Here is a 24,122-nt window from a genome sequence, read left to right as displayed (position 1 = left end):
CAATGATGACAGGTTTGAGAATGTGTGCTTTATGAACCCTGGCTTCCATTATAAAGCAATGCAGAGATCAGTAATTAGATGTTACCAACAGCGACGGACCAGTACTGGTGTACAGAGCACATCCGCCATGTTTGTATGTACAGTGGCTTGCGAAAGTATTCGGCCCCCTTGAACTTTTCAACCTTTTGCCACATTTCAGGCTTCAAACATAAAGATATAAAATTTTTATTTTTTGTGAAGAATCACCAACAAGTGGGGACACAATTGTGAAGTGGAACGAAATCTTTTGGATTTTTGAAACTTTTTTAACTAATAAAAAAATGAAAAGTGGGGCGTGCAAAATTATTCGGCCCCCTTGCGTTAATACTTTGTAGAGCCACCTATTGCTGCGATTACAGCTGCAAGTTGCTTGGGGTATGTCTCTATCAGTTTTGCACATCGAGAGACTGAAATTCTTGCCCATTCTTCCTTGCAAAACAGCTCGAGCTCAGTGAGGTTGGATGGAGAGCGTTTGTGAACAGCAGTTTTCAGCTCTTTCCACAGATTCTCGATTGGATTCAGGTCTGGACTTTGACTTGGCCATTCTAACACCTGGATACGTTTATTTGTGAACCATTCCTTTGTAGATTTTGCTGTATGTTTGGGATCATTGTCTTGTTGGAAGATAAATCTCCGTCCCAGTTTCAGGTCTTTTGCAGACTCCAACAGGTTTTCATCCAGAATGGTCCTGTATTTGGCTGCATCCATCTTCCCCTCAATTTTAACCATCTTCCCTGTCCCTGCTGAAGAAAAGCAGGCCCAAACCATGATGCTGCCACCACCATGTTTGACAGTGGGGATGGTGTGTTGAGTGTGATGAGCTGTGTTGCTTTTACGCCAAACATATCATTTTGCATTGTGGCCAAAAAGTTCGATTTTGGTTTCATCGGACCAGAGCACCTTCTTCCACATGTTTGGTGTGTCTCCCAGGTAGCTTGTGGCAAACTTTAGACGAGACTTTTTATGGATATCTTTGAGAAATGGCTTTCTTCTTGCCACTTTTCCATAAAGGCCAGATTTGTGCAGTGTACGACTGATTGTTGTCCTATGGACAGACTCTCCCACCTCAGCTGTAGTTCTCTGCAGTTCATCCAGAGTGATCATGGGCCTCTTGGCTGCATCTCTGATCAGTCTTCTCCTTGTCTGAGCTGAAAGTTTAGAGGGACAGTCAGGTCTTGGTAGATTTGCAGTGGTCTGATACTCCTTCCATTTCAAAATGATCACTTGCACAGTGCTCCTTGGGATGTTTAAAACTTGGGAAATCTTTTTGTATCCAAATCCGGCTTTAAACTTCTCCACAACAGTATTACGGACCTGCCTGGTGTGTTCCTTGGTCTTCATGATGCTCTCTGCGCTTTCAACAGAACCCTGAGACTATCACAGAGCAGGTGCATTTATACAGAGACTTGATTACACACAGGTGGATTCTATTTATCACCATCAGTCATTTAGGACAACATTGGATCATTCAGAGATCCTCGCTGAACTTCTGGAGTGAGTTTGCTGCACTGAAAGTAAAGGGGCCGAATAATTTTGCACGCACCACTTTTCAGTTTTTTAATTGCTAAAAAAGTTTAAAATATCCAATAGATTTCGTTCCACTTCACAATTGTGTCCCACTTGTTGGTGATTCTTCACAAAAAATTAAAATTTTATATCTTTATGTTTGAAGCCTGAAATGTGGCAAAAGGTTGAAAAGTTCAAGGGGGCCGAATACTTTCGCAAGCCACTGTATATATCTGTACAGCCTTATCTAACTCTTGGAGATTCTATGGGCATCATGTCTGATATGTTCAAGAACAAAATAGATTATAGCGCACACATACAAAAATGACATGTTTGTTTGGTTGATATTTTCGAGAGACTTTTTTTTTACAAGGTAGTTCCTTCTCAATCCTTCCCATTTGTTCAGCATGGGACCAGCATGTAGTATGTAATATGTGATAATAGAATGCCATAGAATGTGCATAGACACATTGTACACACATAATAGGGACAAATTACCTACCAGCATGTCTTTGGATTGTGTGAGGATCAAAAGTGCTAACGACTAAGTCACTGTGCTACTCCCAAGCCAATGACACTAAGGGTAGCCATACACATATAGGTTTCTTTCATTCAGCCTAAGGGTTAAACATTGAAAATCCCATAGTTTACTCCATTTACAGTGTGGATGGAGTAATACCTCCCTGCCGAACATCCGAACCGCAGTGGCATCTGATGTAGAGCCGAACCATGGATGTAGTCATGGTTCGGCTATACATTTTTCACCTGGTTCCTTCAACAGAATTATATGGTACAAATTCCAAGAGTCAGGTAGGCAGTGCTCCTTAAAGCGGTGTTCCTCCCAAAATAAAAAAATTAAAAGCCAGCAGCTACACATACTACAGCTGCTGGCTTTTAACAATAGGACACTTACCTGTCCTGGAGTCCAGCGATGTTGGTACCGCAGCTGATGTTTCCATCAGCTGTCGGGTGCTGCCGCCGCCATTGCAGGTAGGGGTACCCGGCAGTGTAGCCTTACGGCTTCACGCTGGCAACCCTACTGCACATGCCCGAGGCCCCGCTCCTCTCTCCTACTGGCCCGGCGACAGGGAGAGGAGGAGGGAGCCCCGCGGTGAAGTCACTGGCCGCGCCCCGGACTTCCAGGAATGGGAATAGGAATAGGAATAGTCAAAGACAGGTATCCTGTACCCCCTCCCCCCGAAAGGGGCCAATTGTGGCACCGGAGGGGGAGAGGAGACAAATGAGCAGAAGTTCCACTTTTGTGTGGAACTCCACTTTAAAGGCATTGGCTGTAAAGGCTTAAAGCAGAACTACATTACATCTGAGCACCACAAACCAAAAATGCTATTTAATTCTTTTTAATATTCAAAGCAAATGCCCCATCCATGTCTCTGTGCTTTATTTTGCTGAGAAATTCTTTTGAAAACCCCCCCTCCAACATTTCTGGCTGTGGCCATCTTAAACAGATAATTACTTTCTGGAGTCTTTCTGCCCTTAGCTCAGGCATGCAGACAGGAGGGTGTGCTTAAAATTAAAGAGGAGTTCCACCCTGGGGGCCGGTTAAAAAAAAAAATTAAAAGTCAGCAGCTACAAATACTGCAGCTGCTGACTTTTAATTGGACACTTACCTGTCCCTGGGTCCAGCGATGCGGGGGATCGAAGCCCCGCTCGTCTCCCCCTCCGTTCAGCGGCACCGGCATTGCAACTGGGGGCGCCAGGCTGTGGCTTCACAGCCTGGCACCCACTGCGCATGCGCGAGCGGCGCCGCGCGCTGTGATGGGCCTCTCAGTCACCTGGGACCTGTGATGGGTCCCAGATGATTGACAGGAGGGAGGCAGCAGAGCGGAGCCCTTCCTGTGCCGAGGGGGAAGTGATGTCACCAGCCCAGGCAGTGGAAGGGGCAGACTACGAGGGACCCCCTAGAAACAGGCATTTAGAGGTGAGTGAAAAAGAAAAAAATATCCAAATGTCTTTTGTTTTTTGTTTTTTGGGATTTTTTATGTATTTTTGTTTTTTTGGGTGGAACCCCACTTTAACTGTACAATCACAATGATTTTGCACAGAGTGGCCCCAAACCTCCTTTTCTTGGGTCCCCCACCAGTGCTCTAGGCTCCTCCTCTTCTTGAAGTGCCACCATAGGAAGCCTGAACCTCAATCCTGAGCTGGGCTGTATGCGTCTATAGACACACATGTTGCGACTCAGCTCTGCCCCCTGCTCCCTCCTCACAGTAATTGATTAACAATAACAGGAGACAACTGCAGATGGGCACAGCGCTGGATCGAGATGGGACTCGGGTAAGTATAAGGGGGGGGGGGGGGGGAATGATACAAACTGTGGGACAATTTTTACCTTAATGCAGGGAATGCATTAAAGAGGAGCTCCAGTCTCCCCCAAAAAAATTAAAACTCAGCAGCTACAAATACTGTGCCTGCTGACTTTTAATATAAGTACACTTACCTGTCAAGGGATCCTGCGCTGTCCTCACGCGAGCCGATTCTTCAATTGGCTTCGAGTCCAGGTGTCGACATCTTAACTAAGGGATACTGGTAGTCAGGGTTTGACAAATTTGCTTTGAATCTAGGAACCAGCTAAAAAAAGTAAGGGGTCATTCTTTTAACCAATAAAGCGTATAAGATGTAACATGTTCCCGAAGGTGAACTTATCCTTTAACCCTTTTGCTGCCAGAGCCACTTTTGCAGGTTTTTTGCGCACATGTTAAAAAAATGTGATTGGGTGTAATTTTAATTTTTTACAATTAAAATAACAATTGTTTTAGTTTGCTTTTTTTTTCATCACATAGGGGACAAAAAGATGGCGCTTGGGGGGGGAGGGGGGGGTGAAATGACATCTGTCACCTAACTTTGGAGCTTTTCTCTACTGGCTGTACTGTTGGCTCCTGAATTCCATATGTATCTGTATACCCCTGGTGTAATGGCAAAAAAATAAGATTAGGCTCGCCATACACATTACAATCTGCCCATACAATGTTTGTACAATCAAATTTACTAAAACTATGTAATATAAAGACCAACCCAATCAATCTATAATCAGTCAGGCAGACTTTTTTTAACTACACACTTGGTAGATCTAAAGCTGGCTATATAATATACAATCTGATTGTACAATCTCATTTAGGGTTAAAAAGATTGTAAAGTCAGAAGTTTTTTTTTTTTTTATCTTAAAGTGGTTGTAACCCTAAAAAAAAAAAACTAAGATCCTGTTCCTTTAAGTCATGCTGTATAGCACAGTGCTTGTGCTATGTCATTTTTCCCTTCCTAACGTGTAAAAAAAACCTGGTTGATCCTGCCAGTTCCTGTGTCCTCCTGCATCTGCTGACCACGATAGTCATGGCTGCTGAGTCCTGATTACCATGGTCAGTTTACATGCCTCCGTCATCTGCCGCCCCTCCTGCTGCTATTAAGCTGCATAATGCAGCTAATATACATGCATCCCCTCTGGGTATGCTGCCATCCATTACAGTGGGTTTGTCTTTTAAAAAAAGGAAAAGGATAAATACCTTTTGTCACACCACAGCTGTGCAGTCACGTGATACCCCTTTGATAGCCGGCCTCGATCTATAGAGAGAAGTGGGAGGGGCTGAGATCCCCCTGTGCTGGCCGGCTGATGTCACAGGGGAATCTTGGCTTCTCTACTCAGATCAAGGCCGGCTAACACAGGGGGATCACGTGACCGCACAGCTGTGGTGTGACAAAAGGTATTTAGCCTTTTTTACATTTTTAAAAGACAACCCCACTGTAGTGAATGGCAGCATGCCCGGAGGGCATACATGTAAAGTCACAGATTGACTTTACAATCACTTTAATGTATTTTATGCATTAAGATAAAATGCCTTCTGTGTGCAGCCCCCCCCCCCCAATACTTACCTGAGGTCCTTCTAGATCCAGCGATGTTGCAGGAGTGTCTCGGCTGCCTGGGACTCCCCTCCTCATTGGCTGAGACAGCAGCGCAGTGCCATTAGTGCCCACTGCTGTCAATCAAAGTCAGTCAGCCAATGAGAAGAGAAAGATGGCGAGGCTGGGCCATGACTCCATGTCTAAATGGACACAGGGAGCTGTGGCTCGGCTCGGGTCCCCCCATGGCAAGTGGTTTGCAGTGGGGGCACTGAACAGGAGGGAGGGGCCAGGAGCACCGAACAGGAACCCAAGAAGAGGAGGATCTGAGCTGCTCTGTGTAAAACCATTACACAGAGGAGGTAAGTATAATATGGTATGTTTGTTATTTTTAACTAAAATAAAATAAGACTTTACAATCACTTTAAGTTGGCCATATGTGGCTCCGTTTTTTTTCGATTGGCCAGTGGGCTGATCCCCCTGTTGTATTATTTTATTCTGACAGCGAGGATTCCCTTGCTGTCAGAATACACACTTGATCACTGCGGCCAATAGGGTGCAGCGCTGATCAAACACAAATTTTCTAACAAGCCCGTTCGTGAGAAGTTGATCATTAGATTGACTTCTCACGAACAGGAACAGCCATAGATGGATTGAAATGTAACTGGTCCCTACTGGCTGAATTGTAATCCATCTATGGCCAACCTTATCAAAACTGTGTAATATGAAGACAACCCCAAACAGCCAATTAGTATCAAACTTGGCAAGCTCTTGCACTACATCGTTAATGGTAGATCTATAGGAGATCGTACAATCAGCTTGTATAGTGTGTGGTCAGACTTAAAGTGTCACTAAACCCACATAAAATAACTATCAACAAATAGTGTATTACATGCTGTTCATACTCACTCAGTCACTATGAGATTCCTTTTTTATAATCTGCAAAAAACCAGTTTGATCCTGCTTGCTCTCTATTGCCACCTTCTGTTCATGACCCCAATTCAGCTATATTGCAGCTGTAGTGGCAACTCTGCACGTGTGACTGTAGAGTCACTCATGTGGGCGTATACACAGTGGTAAATGACAGCCCACTCCCTCCCTCCTCCTCCATGCCCACCAACCAGCTAAACACAATGGGGGATATTACATCTTGATAGATGGAGGCTTCACCTCCCTCTTATTCTAAGACACAGGTTGGAGGGGCATGACTGGAAGAAATCAACCCACACCATGTTATTTCCAAAAAATAATAAAGCTTTGATTTTAAATATATATTGTATGACATTTTAAAACAGTTTATTGCTATTAATAATTTATTTTTACTCAGTAATCCAAAGGCTGTTTTTTTATTTTATTTTGAACATGTGACCGTCAGCGGAGCACTAGTAGCTCCTGATGCTTATGTTTCCCTGCAGACAGGCCGGGAGAGAGCTGGGTCATGTGACAGCTGTATATTGATTAGGAAAAATGCACTTCAATATATATGTATATTTTTAATTCAAAATAATTACAGTGCCATCATCCATATACAGAAAGAGAAGGGACAATATAAATCAAACACTGTGTGTTTAGTATCACTTTAATGCAGCCATGGATAAAAATGTGACTGGTTCAGCAGGGAGTGGCAGAATTTCAATCCATGTATGTACAAGCTGGTTGTATACAAGTTGATGGATAGATCGACTTAAAGTGTTACTAAACCCACAACAGTAAAATCAGTCTGTATATGCAGTAAAGCATGCTTGTTATACTTGCTGTGGAACCTAAGGGGTTAATCCACATTGTGTAAAAAGACTGATCCTGTCTTCTCTTATCCCCCCCTTCTTCCACTGTCCCCAATCCATCTCCTGATAAGACAGAGCCTTGGGGGCACACTGCACATGCTCAGTTTAGTGTGTATTGCTAGAGAGTTTTTTTTCTTTCTTGGGAGGGTGTATGCGATCAGCACAGGGCCAATCAGCACTGTCCAGAGGGTCAGGGGTCATGCAGCCTCACAGGACAGTCAGAGTAAAATGAAAACTCCTCCTACAAGCTTTAACCAGACAATGATAGAAGGCATAAGACTGCTATATACTGCTGATGAGAAAAGGTATTTAGCAGTTTATATTTACTAAAATCATGTCATTTCCATGTTCTGTGTACTGTGGGAGACCAGATATAGTAAATGCAGGGTCCTGCCAAGTGCCGATTGACATTGGGCAGTTCAATAAAAACCAGCCGACATTCTGCTCCTGTATATAGCAGCTGGTCCCTTAGTAGCCGGCATCTGTCAGATGTACATGCTGGAAAACCAGCTGCAGATCGGCTCCCTATAAGTGCACTGACCAGAGTGTTTTTTGGGGGGGGGGGGTGTCCCCCTTCAGAGCACAAGAACACAATAGAACAGCAGGGGAAATTGCTGTACTAACATCGGATTGTTAGTACAGTGGTGCTGTGAGTTTCTTTTGTTTAACCCAGCAAAAAAACTAGTGGAAGCTTTATGTACAACTAGCCTGTTGCGCTGTTCCTAAATGATCCGTGCTGTCAGCTATAGCTGGCAACCCTGATCATTGTATTGTGAGGGCAGAGAAGGCTCCTCACTGTCAGAATACAATACCAATAGAATGTGTGAATGGGGAAGCCAGGTCATTTTTTTCCATTCAACCTGCTGATTGAAAAAAACTGGTGAATGTATGGTCTGCCTTAGTGTAGGTAAGATCAGTGCTCCCTTGTTATTAGAACACATAGATCAGTCCCCAGCAGACATACAGGCCAGGCCATAGCAGTCATGAGATGTGAGCAGTGAGGTCTGATTTGGGTGGCCTCTATGTTGTGTATTTGTATGACAGTGATGAGATATAAGTCACCATTGTAGTGATGTGATTGTATTAGTGGTGATCAATGACTGGCTGTGTATGGAGGAAGCTGCAGCCTGATGTCAGCCCCCCAGGGGAATAGGAGCAGAGAAGATGCTTCCAGTAGCAGTCAGTAGTGAAGGCTCTCTTCTTCCCATCTCGCATCTCTTATAGCTCTGGGCGGTACTACTCTTCTTCCAGGACGAGGGGGGGTTGTGAGAAGAGCTGTGTAATGATCCCGGACACCGCCCAGTCCATGCGCATCCCGTGCTGTCAGTGCGACCCCGGCTCTCGGAGAAGTCCTGTGACAGCTGGGACGCTGGTGGTCGGCCAGTGACAGGCGGCGGGGGGGGAGGAGGATCGGGGGCAGACGGGGCGTGTCCCACTGACAGCTGCCCCTCCCCTTCTTCACATCCCGGCTGGTCGCTGCTCTCCCCAGGCTGCTGGCCGGAGCCCCCGGCTGTGTGGACAGTGATCAGGGCGGCATGGCTTATTACATGGCCAGCTCGGCGTCATCTCAGCGCCGCACGGACGAGCAGGAGTATTTGCAGGCCTATGAAGACGTGCTGGAGAGATATAAAGGTACTGGGCACACAGGGCACCGAGCCGGCTGGAGGATCAGAGCTGGGAGAAGGGCACTCACCTAAAATAGCCGCACACAGGCAGCCAGCACGAGTGTCAGTTACTGCAGATAAGGCAGGGAGCAGCATACAGCCCTCCTTCATGGGCACATCATCATCTACATACATACATTGGAGGAGCACAGGGCTAATAGAACTTCACCTATATACACACACCTCTGTGCATTGCTCCATAGCACATCACATCATCCTAAACTTCTGTCTATACAGATCTATAACAGAATCTGGAACAGCTGTGCATGGCAACCAATCAGCTTCTAGCTTTCAATTGCAATGCTTAACTGAACAAGCGGAAGCTAGAAGCTGAGTGGTTACCATGAAGAGCTGCTCCAGATTCTGCCTGCTTCTCTTTACAGTCTATAGATATGTTCTCCTTTCTTTGTGACATTGTTATGTAACAGATTTGTATTGGTCAGTACCAATCTATGGCACACACATCTGTAGGTATGTTCCTCATTCTTTTTGTCATTGTTATGTAATGGATTTGTAATGGTCAGTACCGATCTATGGCACACACAGTCTATAGGTATTTTCTGCTTTCTTTGTGACATTGGTATGTAATGGATTTGTAGTGATCAGTACCGATCTATGGCACACACATCTATAGGTATGTTCTGCTTTCTTTGTGACATTGGTATGTAATGGATTTGTAATGGTCAGTACCGATCTATGGCACACACAGTCTATAGGTATTTTCTGCTTTCTTTGTGACATTGGTATGTATTGGGTTTGTATCGGTCAGTACAGATCTGTGGCACACATAGTCTATAGTTCTGTGCAGCTTTCTTTGTGACATTGGTATGTATTGGGTTTGTAACAGTAATTACAGATCTGTGGCACACATAGTCTATAGTTCCGTGCAGCTTTCTTTGTGACATTATGATATAGTTGCACCTGCCTCTGTCCCCCTGATGACCCACTTTAGTGACACCATACACTGATCACAAGGAGTGTCTCCAGCATGCTGACAGGTAATATCCATTATGGTCCATTTGACTGAATGGGACTATAATGGTATTATCTTATAAGAGCGGGCAGCAGGAGTGACCAGAAGCTAATTGTCTTTATGTGAAGATACGGCTAATCTGATTGCAGCTCAGTACAGACCCTGCCCTTTATTGTTGGGCGTGTGGACTGTGCCTTCATGTTAGGAGGATTAGACGCTCTGATCCACTTGCACAGAACCGTTGTTCTTGGCAATGTTTTATTGAATAAAGGGCTCATTATTTGATTGGGTGAAATAAAAGAAAGTGTTATGTTTTATTTTATAACAGTCAATCAGTTGATAAGAATATACTGGTCCATTTTTTTTGCATATGACAATCATTTAATAATAATTGTGTTATTAAACATGTTGTTGTTGTGCCAAGTCTCATCATCCCCCCTCAGAAAATACCACACCCTATTCCAACACTTATAAATGTTTACGATTGCTGATAACAGAGGAGATATGTGATTTACACTAGATGAGTGCCCTTTAACCTCTGTTGTTTGCCTGAAATAGATGTCAGTAGTAAATCTCTGGAGACTACGGCCTGTCATCATATAGTCATTTTACAGCTTTGTATCCAGTGAGAACTGTGAGATGTCATATGTGTTGCTTTTTAACATTGTTTCAATTAGACTATTTCTGATAAATATAATGTTGTGTTTCTCATGTGTTCACTGGAGTGTAATGCAGGGAGATTGCTCATCATAAGATATGCAGGCCTAGTCAGGATGAGAACATCTCATGTGTGATAACCATTGATCTGAAGACTACACATTAACACAGGCTAAAGGCTAGTGCTAAATTCTTTCAGAATTAGTAATGGGACTTTTCTATAAGGCTGGCCATACACGGTTGGAATCTTGGCCTGTTTAGCGATAACCAGCTTGGATTCGACCGCTAATGGGCAGGCTGAATGTACCAAGTTGAGCGATTGATCAAATTGTGTACAACCAGCCTGCCGGATTTGCTTGCGATTATTGCAAGCAGCTGCTATAGCTGCTAGTGATAATCACTGCCTTCTCCCAGTGGGGACAGCTTTCCCTGCCCCCCCCTTCGGGAGAAGACAATTGCTGATTCCACTGCCAGCCATGTCTGCTTTCAGGAAAGAAACATGCATCATGTATGGCTTGCCTAAGGCCTTTAATAAGAGCTCCCTTCTGCATCTCAGCAATTTGAAGCATGTTTCCAAAAGCATTCCAACACCAGATTTCTGTGTTATTTTATTGGTCCATTCACACCTGAGGGATGTGCTGTTGCTCATCGATCAGAAAGCGTACAGGAGCTTCTTTGGGTTATGATCGTGCGTTTTTGGCTCCAATAGACTCCAATGGGAGCAACTGAAAATACAAGCATACTGTGTATTCTTTGTATAATTATGTACCAAACAACCATCTACGCCTTCTAGTAACTAGCTTTCCATTGGCTAAAACAAAAATATTCAGCCTTGAAAACACCTAAAAATGCACAAAAAAAAAAAATAAATCTCCAAAACCACATAAGAGCGCTCACACTCAAGTGTGAATCCAGGCTAAGGCTGGCCATACATTATACCATTTTCTTGTACAATTTTCCTTTAGATTTACCAAAACCATATAATATGAAGCCAAACCCAAATACTTTCAATTTGTTTGTAATCAGGCAGGCCATTTTACTACATAGTTGAAGGTAAATCTAAAGAAAATTGAACAAGAAAATTGTAAAATGTATGGCGACCCAAACTGTACCTCCTTATTTCTTTCTGTCCAGTTTTGGTAATGTCATTAAGGTTATAGAATGTTATAGTAATGGTGATATAAAAATTCAGAATTAACCCACCAGAATCCACCTATAACTGAAATATACATTTTGCATGGGATGTCTTTTTAAGTCCATATTTACTAATCTAAGTGATAAGAGTTCATCTACATTTTCTGTACTTTTATGGACTCGGCTCTACTTCCAAAGTCCAGTTAGTTTCCAGGAAGATAAAAGCATTTTTATCTTATATAATTTGTTGTCAGCATATGTAAAAACAACACTGCCTTGTACAGTTTTTTTAAATCATTTGATTGCATTTGATTGCTCATTGTTAATTGAGAAATGCATTTGGCATAGTGATAAAAAGCATTTATTTATTTAAAGCTCATCTCCAGGGATAACAAAGATCCTCCCTTGCAGTTGCCCTCTTGCTGTAAGGGTTAGTTGTACGTTTATGTCTGAGGGGCACCAAAAGCACTATTTACTTACCTACGCTTTATCAGTGGACTCTTCCATGGTGTCCTCTCGGCCAATGCAGGATTATGGGCTTTGAATAGGTCTTGATGACATCAAAGGGCATCTGACTCCCAGGGAGAAGAGGCTGCAGGGACCAGTCTTACAACCTGGCAGAATAATATACAAAAAAACAGGCTTTCATCAATATACAATGCACATATATGTGAAAATAAAGTCCTATAAAAGTCTTCTTTCAAACTGCTGTAGTGATGTGTATTTCTTGAAACACCACATGTTGTAAAATAAACAAGACTTGTGCTCAAAATCCACCGTGACCACAGATAGCACTCTGAACTCACCAGATACAATTGACTTCTTGTTCTCACAAGAAAGTTAACTAACGCTTGTTGGTAAGCTAACGTATCACCAGATCATCCACTGGGAGCCAAGAACACCATGCACTTCTTCAAAAGAATTGTACACCACTGAACCACTGGATGGGAACACATTTCCTCATCACCATGTGATGTCCTCAAGACGCTCCTGAGGACGTCGCATGGTGATGATGAAATGCGTAGGATGGGACTTACGGCATGTCACTTCTGGTTTGTTTGGAATGCACGGTGGGGGACCAGTGGCGCTCCCTTAAAGCTATACAATGGCCATATTGGAAGATTTACTTATGTATGTGTGATTTTAACATTTCTGAGCTACCAATAAAAGGGTTTTATGCTATGGGAGGTTTTCCCTTTTACTCATATATTACATAAATATTCTGGTGCACCTTAGATAACCATTACCAGTGTGGAGGAATTGAAGGTGGAGATAGCAGCTTCCATACTCCAGTGCAAGGGTCTTTGGGTTCCCAGCCATTGGTTTGGTGGTGTACAATCCTATTTAAGAGGTGCATGGTGTTCTTGGTTCCCAGTGGATGATCTGGTGATACGTTGGCTTACCAACAAGTGCTATTTGACTTTCTTGTGATAAAAAGAACAAGTCAAATTTATCTGGTGTGGAGTGCTATCTGTGGTTCTATTGTTTGTTTATTTCTTGTGACACACAGTTGTGTATGTGACAGCAGCTGCACACAAATTTCACATATTACTAAGTGTTTGTGGGCTTTATTAAAGTCTAGAGGAGCCTGCAGGACTGGAAGATTGCAATCCTCTAGACCTAAACAACAAGTATTTTAAAGTTAAGTCACTCTCACTACTTTATACAGTTTGCTCTGTCTCTCAATGCTGTGTCCCCCATGTGTGTGTGATTTAAAAAAAAATGCTGATTATACCTTATTTCAGAGCGCCAATCGGCACTCACGTGACCGGCTGGCTCTCTCCTCTACCTGTCTGACAGCTAGAGTGGGCGGGGCCGAGATTCCCCCATTGACGTCACTCGGGAGGGGAGGAGGAGAGAGTCGGCCAGTCACGTGAAATGAGGTATAATCGGCATTTTTCTTTTATAAATCACACACACAAGGGGACACAGGATTAGTAGACAGAGCTAGAGAAAAAAAATGTACATGTTATTTCAACAGCAGGAGGGGCGGGGGCAGGCACTGTCACGGGCTTACAGGTAGGGAGGGGGGAGAGCAGAAAGGAGAGAGCGGAAGATGGAGGCACGTAAAGTGACCACGGTGTCAGGGCTCAGCAGCCATGATGAACTGTGGTCAGTTTACAGAGGGGAGGGTAGAAACTGGCAGGATCAGCCAGGGATTTCAGGTGGTACGGGGGGCCAAATTACATAGCACAAGCACTGTGCTGTATAACATGCTTTAAAGGAACAGGATCCAGTTTTTGTTTTAAGGTAACAAATGCGCAGTTGTAAACCTCAACCACTTCCCACCCGCCATATAGCAATATGATGGCCGCAAAGTGTTTTCATTATCCTGACTGGACATCATGTGATTTCCAGCAGGATAAGCTGCTCGCGCGCGCCCGTGGGGGGTGCGCAGCACGGCGATCGGCGCTGTAGTGTGGCAGTCTGACACACCACATCTTCAATCTTGGTAAAGAGCCTATGACATGGGCTCTTTACCATGTGATCAGCTGTGTCCAATCACAGCTGTTCACATCGTAAACAGGAAGTTCCGTTTATCAGCTTTTCCTCTATTCTGGCTGACACAAGGCGCTGGTAGAGAAGAGCCAATCAGCTACTCTCCTGACACGGGGGGGGGGGGTCTGCTCTGATAATCAGCTCATTAATTATCAGTGCAGACCCACCAGGGGTGCCCACCTGTGCCCACTAGGGGTGCCCACCCATGACCACCAGGGGCAAATCAGTGCCATTAGAGGTGCCAATCAGTTCCCGTTAGAGATGCCAATCAGTGCCCATCGGTAATGCCTGCCAGTGCCTCCTCATCAGTGCTGTCTATCTGTGCCATCTATCAGTGCCACCTATAAGTGCCCATCAGTGTCACCTATCATTGCCCATCAGTGCCTATCAGTGCTGCATATTAGTGCCTCATCAAACAACTAAAAGAAGACCAACATTTCTTGGTATGTTTTTAGTTGTTTAGCAAAAAATAAAAAACCCAGTGGTGATCAAATACCACCAAAATAAAGCTCTATTTGTGGGAACAAAATGCTAAAAAACTTGTTTGAGTACAGTGTTGCATGACCGTGCAATGGTCATTTAAAATGTGACAGTGCTGAAAGCTGAAAATTGGCTTGGGGAGGAAGGGGGGAAAGTGCCCTGTATTCAAGTGGTTAAATGTTTTTTTCCTAAAATAAAAAATGATGTTCTACTTACCTGCTCTGTGCATTGATTTTGTAGAGAGTGGGCCCTTAGAGCTCTCTTCTCTGAGGGCCCCCATAGCAAGCCTCTATGATGTGTCCATAGACATACATAGCGTGGCTCAGGACCGCCCCCTGCTCCCTCCTCACAAGAATTGATTGACAGCAGCAGGAGGCAATGGCAGAGCCTCCTGTGAATACAGGAAGAGGGAAAAAGAGCTGCTGCAGATGGGACCGAGAGAAGACTCAGGTATGTGTTTCAGGGGAGGGCGCTTCGGGGGAGATGCTATTGAAAGGTTTTTCCCTTAATGTAGAAAATGCTTAAATCTTTTGCTGTTAGAACCATTGAAGAGAGCACTTTTGTTTTCCTCAGAGTTCAGCTTTAAAATATAGAGTTCTAATAACTGGTACCTGCAAATGGTCACTATGTTATCCATCTCAGTTGGAGCAAAAGAGAAAAGAGGTGTAAAATCAAGCCATCCAACTCCTAGCATATTAAACTGCTGAGCGCATGGAAAGGTACTGTAACTGAACCCCTTGTCGGTCCCCTGGCATATATTAATGCTGCTGGCTTGCAGAACCCCATGCCTTCTTGCGTAGAGAAATTTATAGTAATAGTGCACCTGGCAAGAATGTAGAACAATTGCCTGTCTGCTAAATGCATTACCTATATAGATTTTCAGCAGGATTCTATTTTTCCAAAAAAAGAAGTCCCTATAGAGTGACATCACCAGTTTGTTCCAAGAGCTGCTGACATTATGGGAACATGATCTAATCAGCTAACCATCTTTACTGTTCATCAAATGCATGGGACTTCCTCTGATTTCAGAGGTGTTAATAATATATGTAGAAATGCTCTGCCTGGCGGAGGATGCTTTTTTCCTTTTCCTTTAATTCTTTCTTTAATGCGTTAGCTGCACGTACATTTTTGTGTTTTTTTTTTTAAATAAATCCTTTTTTTTTATGGTGATTCAATACAGACGCAAGAAGGACTATATTCTTATAAAGGTACTTGGTTTACCACTGAATATATCAGGATTAAAGTATCTTCTACAGAAAGATTTACAGAAACCAGTATATAAGGAACAGAATTATGGAGATACAATCATGTACACTCAAAGCAATATTTCGCTCGATGTGGGGAGAGAGAAGGTTGTATAGAGTTGTATAATAATCCCTAAACACTTCTGCAGTGTCTACCACGGTGTTTTCTTGGCTCCTGACTTAATATTTATAGAGAAGACAAATGTCTTAGCCTGCTGTTGTCTAAGGTCATGGGCTAAAGATCTACTGAACTGGTTGGCATATTCGTAAAATTGTCTTTTACATTTGACAAGGGTGGCTTTGACTTTGGAAAGGCACAGAGACTTTAAAGAATCCCGAAGTTTCAGTTTCTCTGCCATGTGGGTTTTGTGGTATCTTTTATGGCAATATTCGAATGCACTGATTGGGGAGAGCAGGTGTGCTGTTTGTTTGGTTTTTGTCTTTTGAGCTAGGTGCCCTCATTTATCAAGTTGCCCCATATAAAGGACTTGTGTGCTTCCCTGACTGTGTACAGTGTGGTTTTATCGATGGAATTAGTATCAAAGTATAGTTTAAAGTCTTGCTATGGAGCAACCCATGTAATGGAGGAGCGATTCATTGAGGCGCCAGTGCCAAGCTCCTGTTCAGGGTCCCCAAGTGAGAGAGTGATAATTACAGGTCCATGGTCAGACAGCAACAATTGACCAGTCTTAATATGGGAAACATAGAGTACATGGCTGTGGGGAACTAGAGGTAGTCCATACTCATATGTTTGGTGAGTGGGGGAGAAAATGATAGGATGGTGTATCCTCCAGATGTCTTTTAATTGTGGTGAATGTAGCTATTTTTTAAGGTGCTTGAGTGCCGAGAACATAAATGAGAAGTAGATTGGTATAAGTCAAGTCGTGGACCTAAGAGACGTTTGGGACCCACTCATAAAATAACATGCTATACCTGAAGTTGTCCAGGATAGTTGGAGAGTGCAACAGAAAGGGAATTTGATTTTGGTGCAGAAAAAATATGTTGGCTAGTGTTATTTTTTGAATACCAATTATGGCTTTCACTATGAGAATGCGGCCCTCTTTCCTCTTATATGTATGAGTGAGAATCCAGGGAATGGAGTTTGCTATTATGATGCTTACACCTTTGGATTTCTTGTCCGTGGAGAAGCTATGGTAAGCCATTTCTCCTATAATGCCTACAGCAGGGTTTCTGAAAGACACTTAACTGGCCCTTTTATTTAGAACGTTTGGAGACTCCTGGCCTACAGTGTTAGTAGATGATGCAAATTGACTGGCGTAAATATGTGATATGTATTATTAGATAGCAGGTCCTAATATTGTCACTAATGTTTGAAGTGTGGATGTCAGCTCAGTCTTCTCATATCAAGCTGAAAGAAGAAGTACTTCTTTACCCAGAGTGCTGTGCTCTTGGATAGTATTTTAGTTAAACTCACCTTTAAAGATAAGTATGCATGTTAAGATGTTTAGTAAAGACGGAAATGGCTTAATAATGTCCATCATAGTTGTGTAGGCTATGTATTGTTCTTCGGTGTCACCATCATTCAGTTTATGATCTAGTGTTACAAGACCCTCCAGTCTTCAGCTGTTGAGTGGTGTAAACTAGCGGTGTCAGCTGTAGGAATTGTGTTCTGTCCCCGCTGTCTTGGAATGACGCAGCACTGTGTGGAATGTCTGTCCGTTTGTTCAGTGGTGAGCAATCCCATCATGCACATATATGCAAACTAGACTGGCGTGCCATTTATGTATGGGACTTCAAACTGGGAACTGACAGTTGAATAGCAAATGCAGCTTAGAACTTCTTTATCCCTTTCATAGATTCCACAGCTCTTTTCTCCTGTGTCAATTTGAAGAGATTTAGAAAGTTGGCCAAGTTCTTGCTGTAAAAAAATCGTGATAAAAAAAAAAAAAAAAAAAGTGATAATAAACCCCTTTTTTTTTTTTTTCAAATGAGGAGGTCCAAACTTAAGCCTGGTACACAGAATGAGAATATCAGACAAATGATGGTCCGTTTTTTTTTTTTTTTTGCATGCTAGTCTTATATCGAAAATGAAGAGGTTACTAAAGTTATTAAAATTCCTGTAAAGCAGAATAAAACTTCGGAAGTGATGTAAAGTGTTGTATTGTATTGTAATGTATTCTGTAATTTCCGAGCATGCGTGGTATTTTTTCTTCCATTTATTTTCGGATGAATGCTGTACTGATTAAACTAAAATCATATTTTCTGTTATCAAACATTTTCGTGTTTGTCCCTTTGGATAATTCTGAATGAACTGTCTGGTTAGGCTCTCAAAAGCTGTGTACTAACGATCAGATTATCGTACGATTGCTTCGAAAGTGGTATTTTTCAGGTCGATTTTTTGATTGTGTGTACTAGACTTTACCTTAGACCAGGCATGTCCAAAGTCCGTCCCCCGCGGGCCAATTGGCAGTGGTGGGGCTGCAGATGGGCACTGACCCTTATTTTGCTTCACAGTTCTTTATTTAAAATTTAAGTTTTTTTCCCTGAAACTTCCCACCTAAAGTGAAGCTGCGTGTAATGCCACGTACACACGGTCATACTTTTCTCCGACAGCCCGTCTGACAGACTTTCGACTGACTTTTGGCGCACTTTTGTCGGACTTGCGGCGGACTTTCTAACGAACGGACTTGCCTACATACGATCACACAAAAGTAGGACGGATTCGTACGTGATGACGTGCACCGGACTAAAATAAGGAAGTTGATAGCCAGTAGCCAATAGCTGCCCTAGCGTGGGTTTTTGTCCGTCGGACTAGCATACAGACGAGCGGATTTCTGGGTCCGGCGGAGTTACGACATAAAGTTTTGAAACATGTTCCAAATCTAAAGTCCGTCAGATTTGTGGCTGGAAAAGTCCGCCGAAAGTTCGGGGAAGCCCACACACGATCGGATTGTCCGCCGGATTTGGTCCGTCGACGTCCGTCGGACTTTTGTAGACGAAAAGTCAGACTGTGTGTAAGTGGCATTAGGCCCCTTTTACACGAGGCGGTCTCCGTTTATACGGAGCCCGCCTCGGTCCGCCGGCTCAGCGGGAGATCTGTCCGTTGATCTCTGCTGAGCCGGCAGATGACAGGTCCCTCTCTGCTCACTGAGCGGGGAGGGGCTTGTCAGGCACCGCTGCCGCCTATGAAGGGATCAGATGAAAATGGACAGCATGTCCGTTTTCATCAGATCTCACCCGATCCGCCAGCGATGGACCTGGACGTAGAGCCATCCGTCTGCTTTTAGCGAATCGGACCGGGTCGTTTGTCAGCGGACATGTCTCCGCTGACATCCGACGCTCCATAGACTAACATGGAGCGCCCGTTCAGGTCCGCTGTCAAAACTGACAGGCGGACCTGAACGGTCCGATCGTGTGAAAGGGGCCTAATACGCCGATAAATACGGTATATCCAAATAACACACCAAAACTCATCTTTTCATCACACACAGCCACAAAGGCAGGAAAATTCTTGTTGGGCAGTGTATTAGTGCTTGGATGAACACACTTAGACCAAATTTGAATGGTTCAAAGAATGTCAGGCAAAATGGTTGGCCCTTACGCATGTTCACTTCATCAAATCTGGCCCTCTTTGAAAAAAGTTTGGACACCCCTGCCTTAGATGATTGTTCTTATTCTTTAAAATTATCCCTTTCTGTCTCCTCCAACTGGTACCCAAGCTGCTGGCTCCTCTTTCTGTTTCAGGTGTCTCCTTTTGCTGTATGACTGCTAAAGAGGCACCTGTGAATCACTGCGTGTGCCTTTTGCCAAGCTGTGTGTGTCTATAGACACACACAGAATGTAGCAAACTGAGGACCTTGGAGTCACTGCTTGCATAGTAAAAACATTCAGGTTTGGGGACTCCCTGGAGGGCTAGAAAAGAGTCTCAGAAATGTTTGTTTCTGAAGAGACTTAAGGCAATTGTGGTAATTAGAACTAATCCTTTGTATGTATGTGTAAATGACATTGGAATTCTCCAGCATTGGGTGCAATATATCGCAGCAAACTGACAGCATGAGCCTTCTAATGTATAAATGCCTAAACCCATTGTTTCCAGCCGACCGGTAAAGTGTAGATAAGATTTCCACACCATTGTGTGTGTTTATAGGTGTGTATAATGTTTTTGACAAGAAGTAGAAAACCCAGATATTGCACCTCTTGGCTTAACAAAAGAATTTGCAGGCTTAAAGTAGAACTATGTGTAAAAGAAAAAATAACCCCCCCTCCCCCGTATTGCCTGTTGATCCTTCTAATATATCCATTATTTTTACACTTCACTGCAAAATCGCACAGCAATGTTGTCACCCTGTGGTAAAATGGACAATGCAGTTTAAGTGAAAAAAAGAAACAAATGAAAGCCTTATTCCAGCTAGCTCAGTAGTTAGAGTGATATTTTATTTTCTATGGAAAAAGATGACTGGACCATATGAATAAACAGCTGACTGTAAGCATCCTCCTCTCCAGTGTTATATGGTTTTTCACAACTGTAAGTGCTACTTAAAAAAACATGTTATACTTACCTGCTCTGTGCAAGGGTTTAGCACAGAGCGCTCCGATCCTTTTTTTTTTTGGTTCCCCTGTAGCACTCCAGGCCCCTCCTCTTCATCGAGTGCCTCCACAGAGAGCCTCTTTCCATGGGGCACTCATGCGGGCGCGCACCTGAGTCCTGCTGCTGCATTGACAGACAGCGGGACATGGCCCTGCCCCCTGGCTCCCATGTCACTGGATTTGATTGACAGCAGTGGAAGCCAATGGCTCCTGCAGCTATCAATCTGTCCAATGAGGACCTGAGACAGCGGCTGGAGCTTCTGGGCTCATCCCCGTCTCTGGAAAGATCGGGTTCAGGTAAGAAAAAGGGGGGCTCTGGGGGGCTGCTGCAGCACAGAAGGTTTTCAACAGCTTGCCGACCGCTGCACGAACATTTACGTCGGCAGAATGGCACGGACAGGCAAATGGCGTACAGGTACATCCCTTTAAATTTGCCACCGTGTAGTTGCGTGCGCGCGCGATCCTGCTGCCAGTTCTGTGAGTGTGATCGCGGGTCCCGCAGACTCTGCGGAGAGGAAAAACGGGGAAATGCTGATGTAAACAAGCATTTCCCCGTTCTGCCTAATGACACTGATCACAGCTCCCTGTAATTTTTAATCTGGAGCGGTGATCAGTGTTCTGTCACACGTAGCCCATCCCTCCTACAGTTAGAATCACTCCCTAGGACACACTTATCCCCTGCAACGCCCCCTCCTGGTTAACCCCTTTACTGCCAGTCACATTTGCACATTAATCAATGCATTTTTAATCGCACTGATCACTGTATAAACGTGAATGGTCCTAAAATAGCGCCAAAAGTGTCCGATCTGTCCGCCATTACTAGTAAAAAAAAAAATTATTAATAAAAATGCCATAAAACTATCCCCTATTTTGTAGACGCTATAACTTTTGTGCAAACCAATCAATAAAAGCTTATTGCGTTTTTTTTTTAACCAAAAATATATAGAAGAATATGTATCGTAAACTGAGGAAAAAAAAATTTTTTATATATTTTTTGGGGATATTTATCATAGCAAAAAGTAAAAAATATTGCTTTTTTTTCAAAATTGACGCTCTTTTTTTGTTTATAGCGCAAAAAATAAAAAAAGCAGAGGTGATCAAATACCACCAAAAGAAAGCTCTATTTGTGGGAAAAAAAGGACATCAATTTTGTTTGGGAGCCACGTCGCACGACCGCGCAATTGTCAGTTAAAGCAACGCAGTGCGGAATCGCAAAAAGTGCTCTGGTCTTTGGGCAGCCAAATAGTCCGGGGCTTAAGTGGTTAACCTTAATGCATAGATTGCATTAAGGTGAAAAAACTTAAGACTTTACAACTCCTTTAAGGCTTGACCTGTAAAAGCAGGTGGAAAAATAATGAATATAACAATATAATTAACAATTAATAAAGGGGGGGGGGGTGTGACTAAAACTGGAGAGTGCTAAATCTGCTGCAACTCTGCATAGAAACCAATCAGCTTCCAGGTTTTATTTTCAAAGCTTAAAGAGGAGCTCCAGTATGGAAAACAAAATTAAAAGTCAGCAGCTACTGACTTTTAATATAAGGACACTTACCTGTCCAGGGAGCCCACGATGTCAGCACCCGGAGCTGATTTGTCAATCGGCTATTGTAAAGGAAATGGGCAGTGAAGCTTTCAGGATTCATAGCTGTTTTTTTACCGTGCATGCGCGAGTCACGCTTTCTGTATGGTCCTGCCATCTTCTGGGACCTGTGTGTGTTCCAGAAGGCAGTGGGGGGAAGGAGGAAGGGCCAGAAATGCATGTAGATTGCCGATCAGTGATCTTACTTGGAAGTGGGAGTGGACCTGGTTTTGACCCCCCCCCCCAACAAAAAGTGCAAAATGTGGCAGTGGAGAGGGGAGGGAGCTCCACTTTAATTGATTAAGCTGAAGTTAGAAGCGGATTGACTATCATGCACAGCTGTACCAGATTCTGAGTGCTGCAGTTTTAGTAAATACTAAAGTGATGTTTCAGGGGGTCCTATGGAAATCAATACATGCTACTGACAGACTATCATGTATGTCTTTTTTTGTTTTGCCCTTAGTTCCAATTTAAAGTAAACCTGTACTGATGCAGCTATCATAGGTTGCCATTACTGACCTCTCCTAATAAATTGTTATGTGGCTTCTGTGCTGTTCTATAGGCTTTCACTGTGTGTCACTGTGTGTCACTGACCAAAAACAAGTATGCACATGAGAAATGTTGACATTGATTTATGTCATCCAAGTCAACAACTCCAAGTATCCGGGAGCATTTGTAGGAGGTCAATAATGGCAACCTTCAGGTTTCTGAACTATAGCCAGTGTCGCCAACCTACCAGATTGAAATTTACTGGCACAACCCCCAAAATTTACTGGCACCACCAAGTTTTTACTGGCATTTCACAAAATTTCCAAAATTACATTTTTAGGTGTAAATTTCAGTATTTAGGCTGCAAACAGGTATGCTAGGCAAATAGCAATGTGATTTAAGGTAGATATTAAGGTAAAAAAACATATTTTTGTTATTTTCGACATAATAAGGAATTATCTAGTCCAATCACCTCCTGCCTCCATCACCTGTCACCATTACTCCCTGCCTCCAACACCCCCTGCCAGACTGCCTCCATCCCCCTCTGCCACCAACACCACCTGCTCCAGTCCACCCCCCCTCTGCCACCATCCCCTTCTGCCACCGACCCCTCTGCCACCATCATACCATGTCTCCACCCCCCTCTGCCTCCATCACACCCTGCCTCCACCCCCCTCTGCCACTATCTCCCTCTGCCACCATCACCACCTGCCACCATCACCCCCTGCCACAATCCCCCTCTGCCACCATCATATCCTGCCTCCACCCCCCTCTGCCACCATCACCCCCTGCCAGACTGCCTCCACCCCCCTGTGCCACCAACACCACCTGCTCCAGTCCATCCCCCTCTACCACCAACACCACCTGCTCCAGTCCATCCCCCTCTGCCACCATCCCCTTCTGCCACCGCTCCCCTCTGCCACCATCATACCATGTCTCCACCCCCCCCTCTGCCACCATCACTCCCTGCCTCCATCCCCCTCTGCCACCAACACCACCTGCTCCAGTCCATCCTCCTCTGCCACCATCCCCTTCTGCCACCATCATACCATGTCTCCACCCCCCCCCCCTCTGCCACCATCACACCCTGCCTCCATCCCCCTCTGCCACCATCACCCCCTGACACCATCCCCCCTCTGACAGACTGCCTCCATCACACCCTGCCTCAATCCCCCTCTGCCACCATCACCCCCTGACACCATCCCCCCTCTGACAGACTGCCTCCATCACACCCTGCCTCAATCCCCCTCTGCCACCATCACCCCCTGACACCATCCCCCCTCTGACAGACTGCCTCCATCACACCCTGCCTCCATCCCCCTCTGCTTCCATCCCCCTCTGCCATCATCCCCCTCTGCCACAATCCCCCTCTGCCACCATCATACCCTGCCTCCACCCCCCTCTGCCACCAACACGACCTGCTCCAGTCCATCCCCCTCTGCCACCATCACCTTCTGTCACCGTCGGCTGGGCTGTCACTCTGTCCCAGACTCCCCCCGGTTCCCGTAGACTCTGGATTGCCTGGTCCTGGATGCAGGGCTCCCCTCCATTCCGCCGGCGCATGCTGCTCAGCCTCCGAGACCTGCTGCTCCAGTCCAGTGCTCCAGATTAGTGTTACAGATTTTAAATGTTGGCGCGCCTGGTGGCGGGATGTGCTAATACATCACTCGCCTT

At 44.4% G+C, this 24,122-nt stretch overlaps 1 protein-coding gene across 10 annotated transcripts in view; it reads left to right on the top strand.

The window, feature by feature from the left end:
• DST (dystonin) overlaps positions 1-24,122 on the top strand; it is a 690,079-nt gene that overhangs the window by 103,904 nt on the left and 562,053 nt on the right. The window contains exon 1 of one of the 10 annotated variants that reach the window (XM_073626696.1): positions 8,537-8,813. The exons of the other annotated variants lie outside the window; for them this stretch is intronic. Within the exon in view, the coding sequence (XP_073482797.1) occupies positions 8,717-8,813 (97 nt within the window). The 5' untranslated portion in view covers positions 8,537-8,716. Of the gene's footprint in view, positions 1-8,536; positions 8,814-24,122 lie in introns of those variants that run through there. 10 annotated transcript variants of the gene reach the window in all.

The sequence above is a fragment of the Aquarana catesbeiana genome, linkage group LG04, assembly GCF_042186555.1.
Source record: "Aquarana catesbeiana isolate 2022-GZ linkage group LG04, ASM4218655v1, whole genome shotgun sequence".
Lineage (NCBI taxonomy): Eukaryota > Metazoa > Chordata > Amphibia > Anura > Ranidae > Aquarana > Aquarana catesbeiana.
This window is presented reverse-complemented; position numbering and strand designations above follow the sequence as displayed.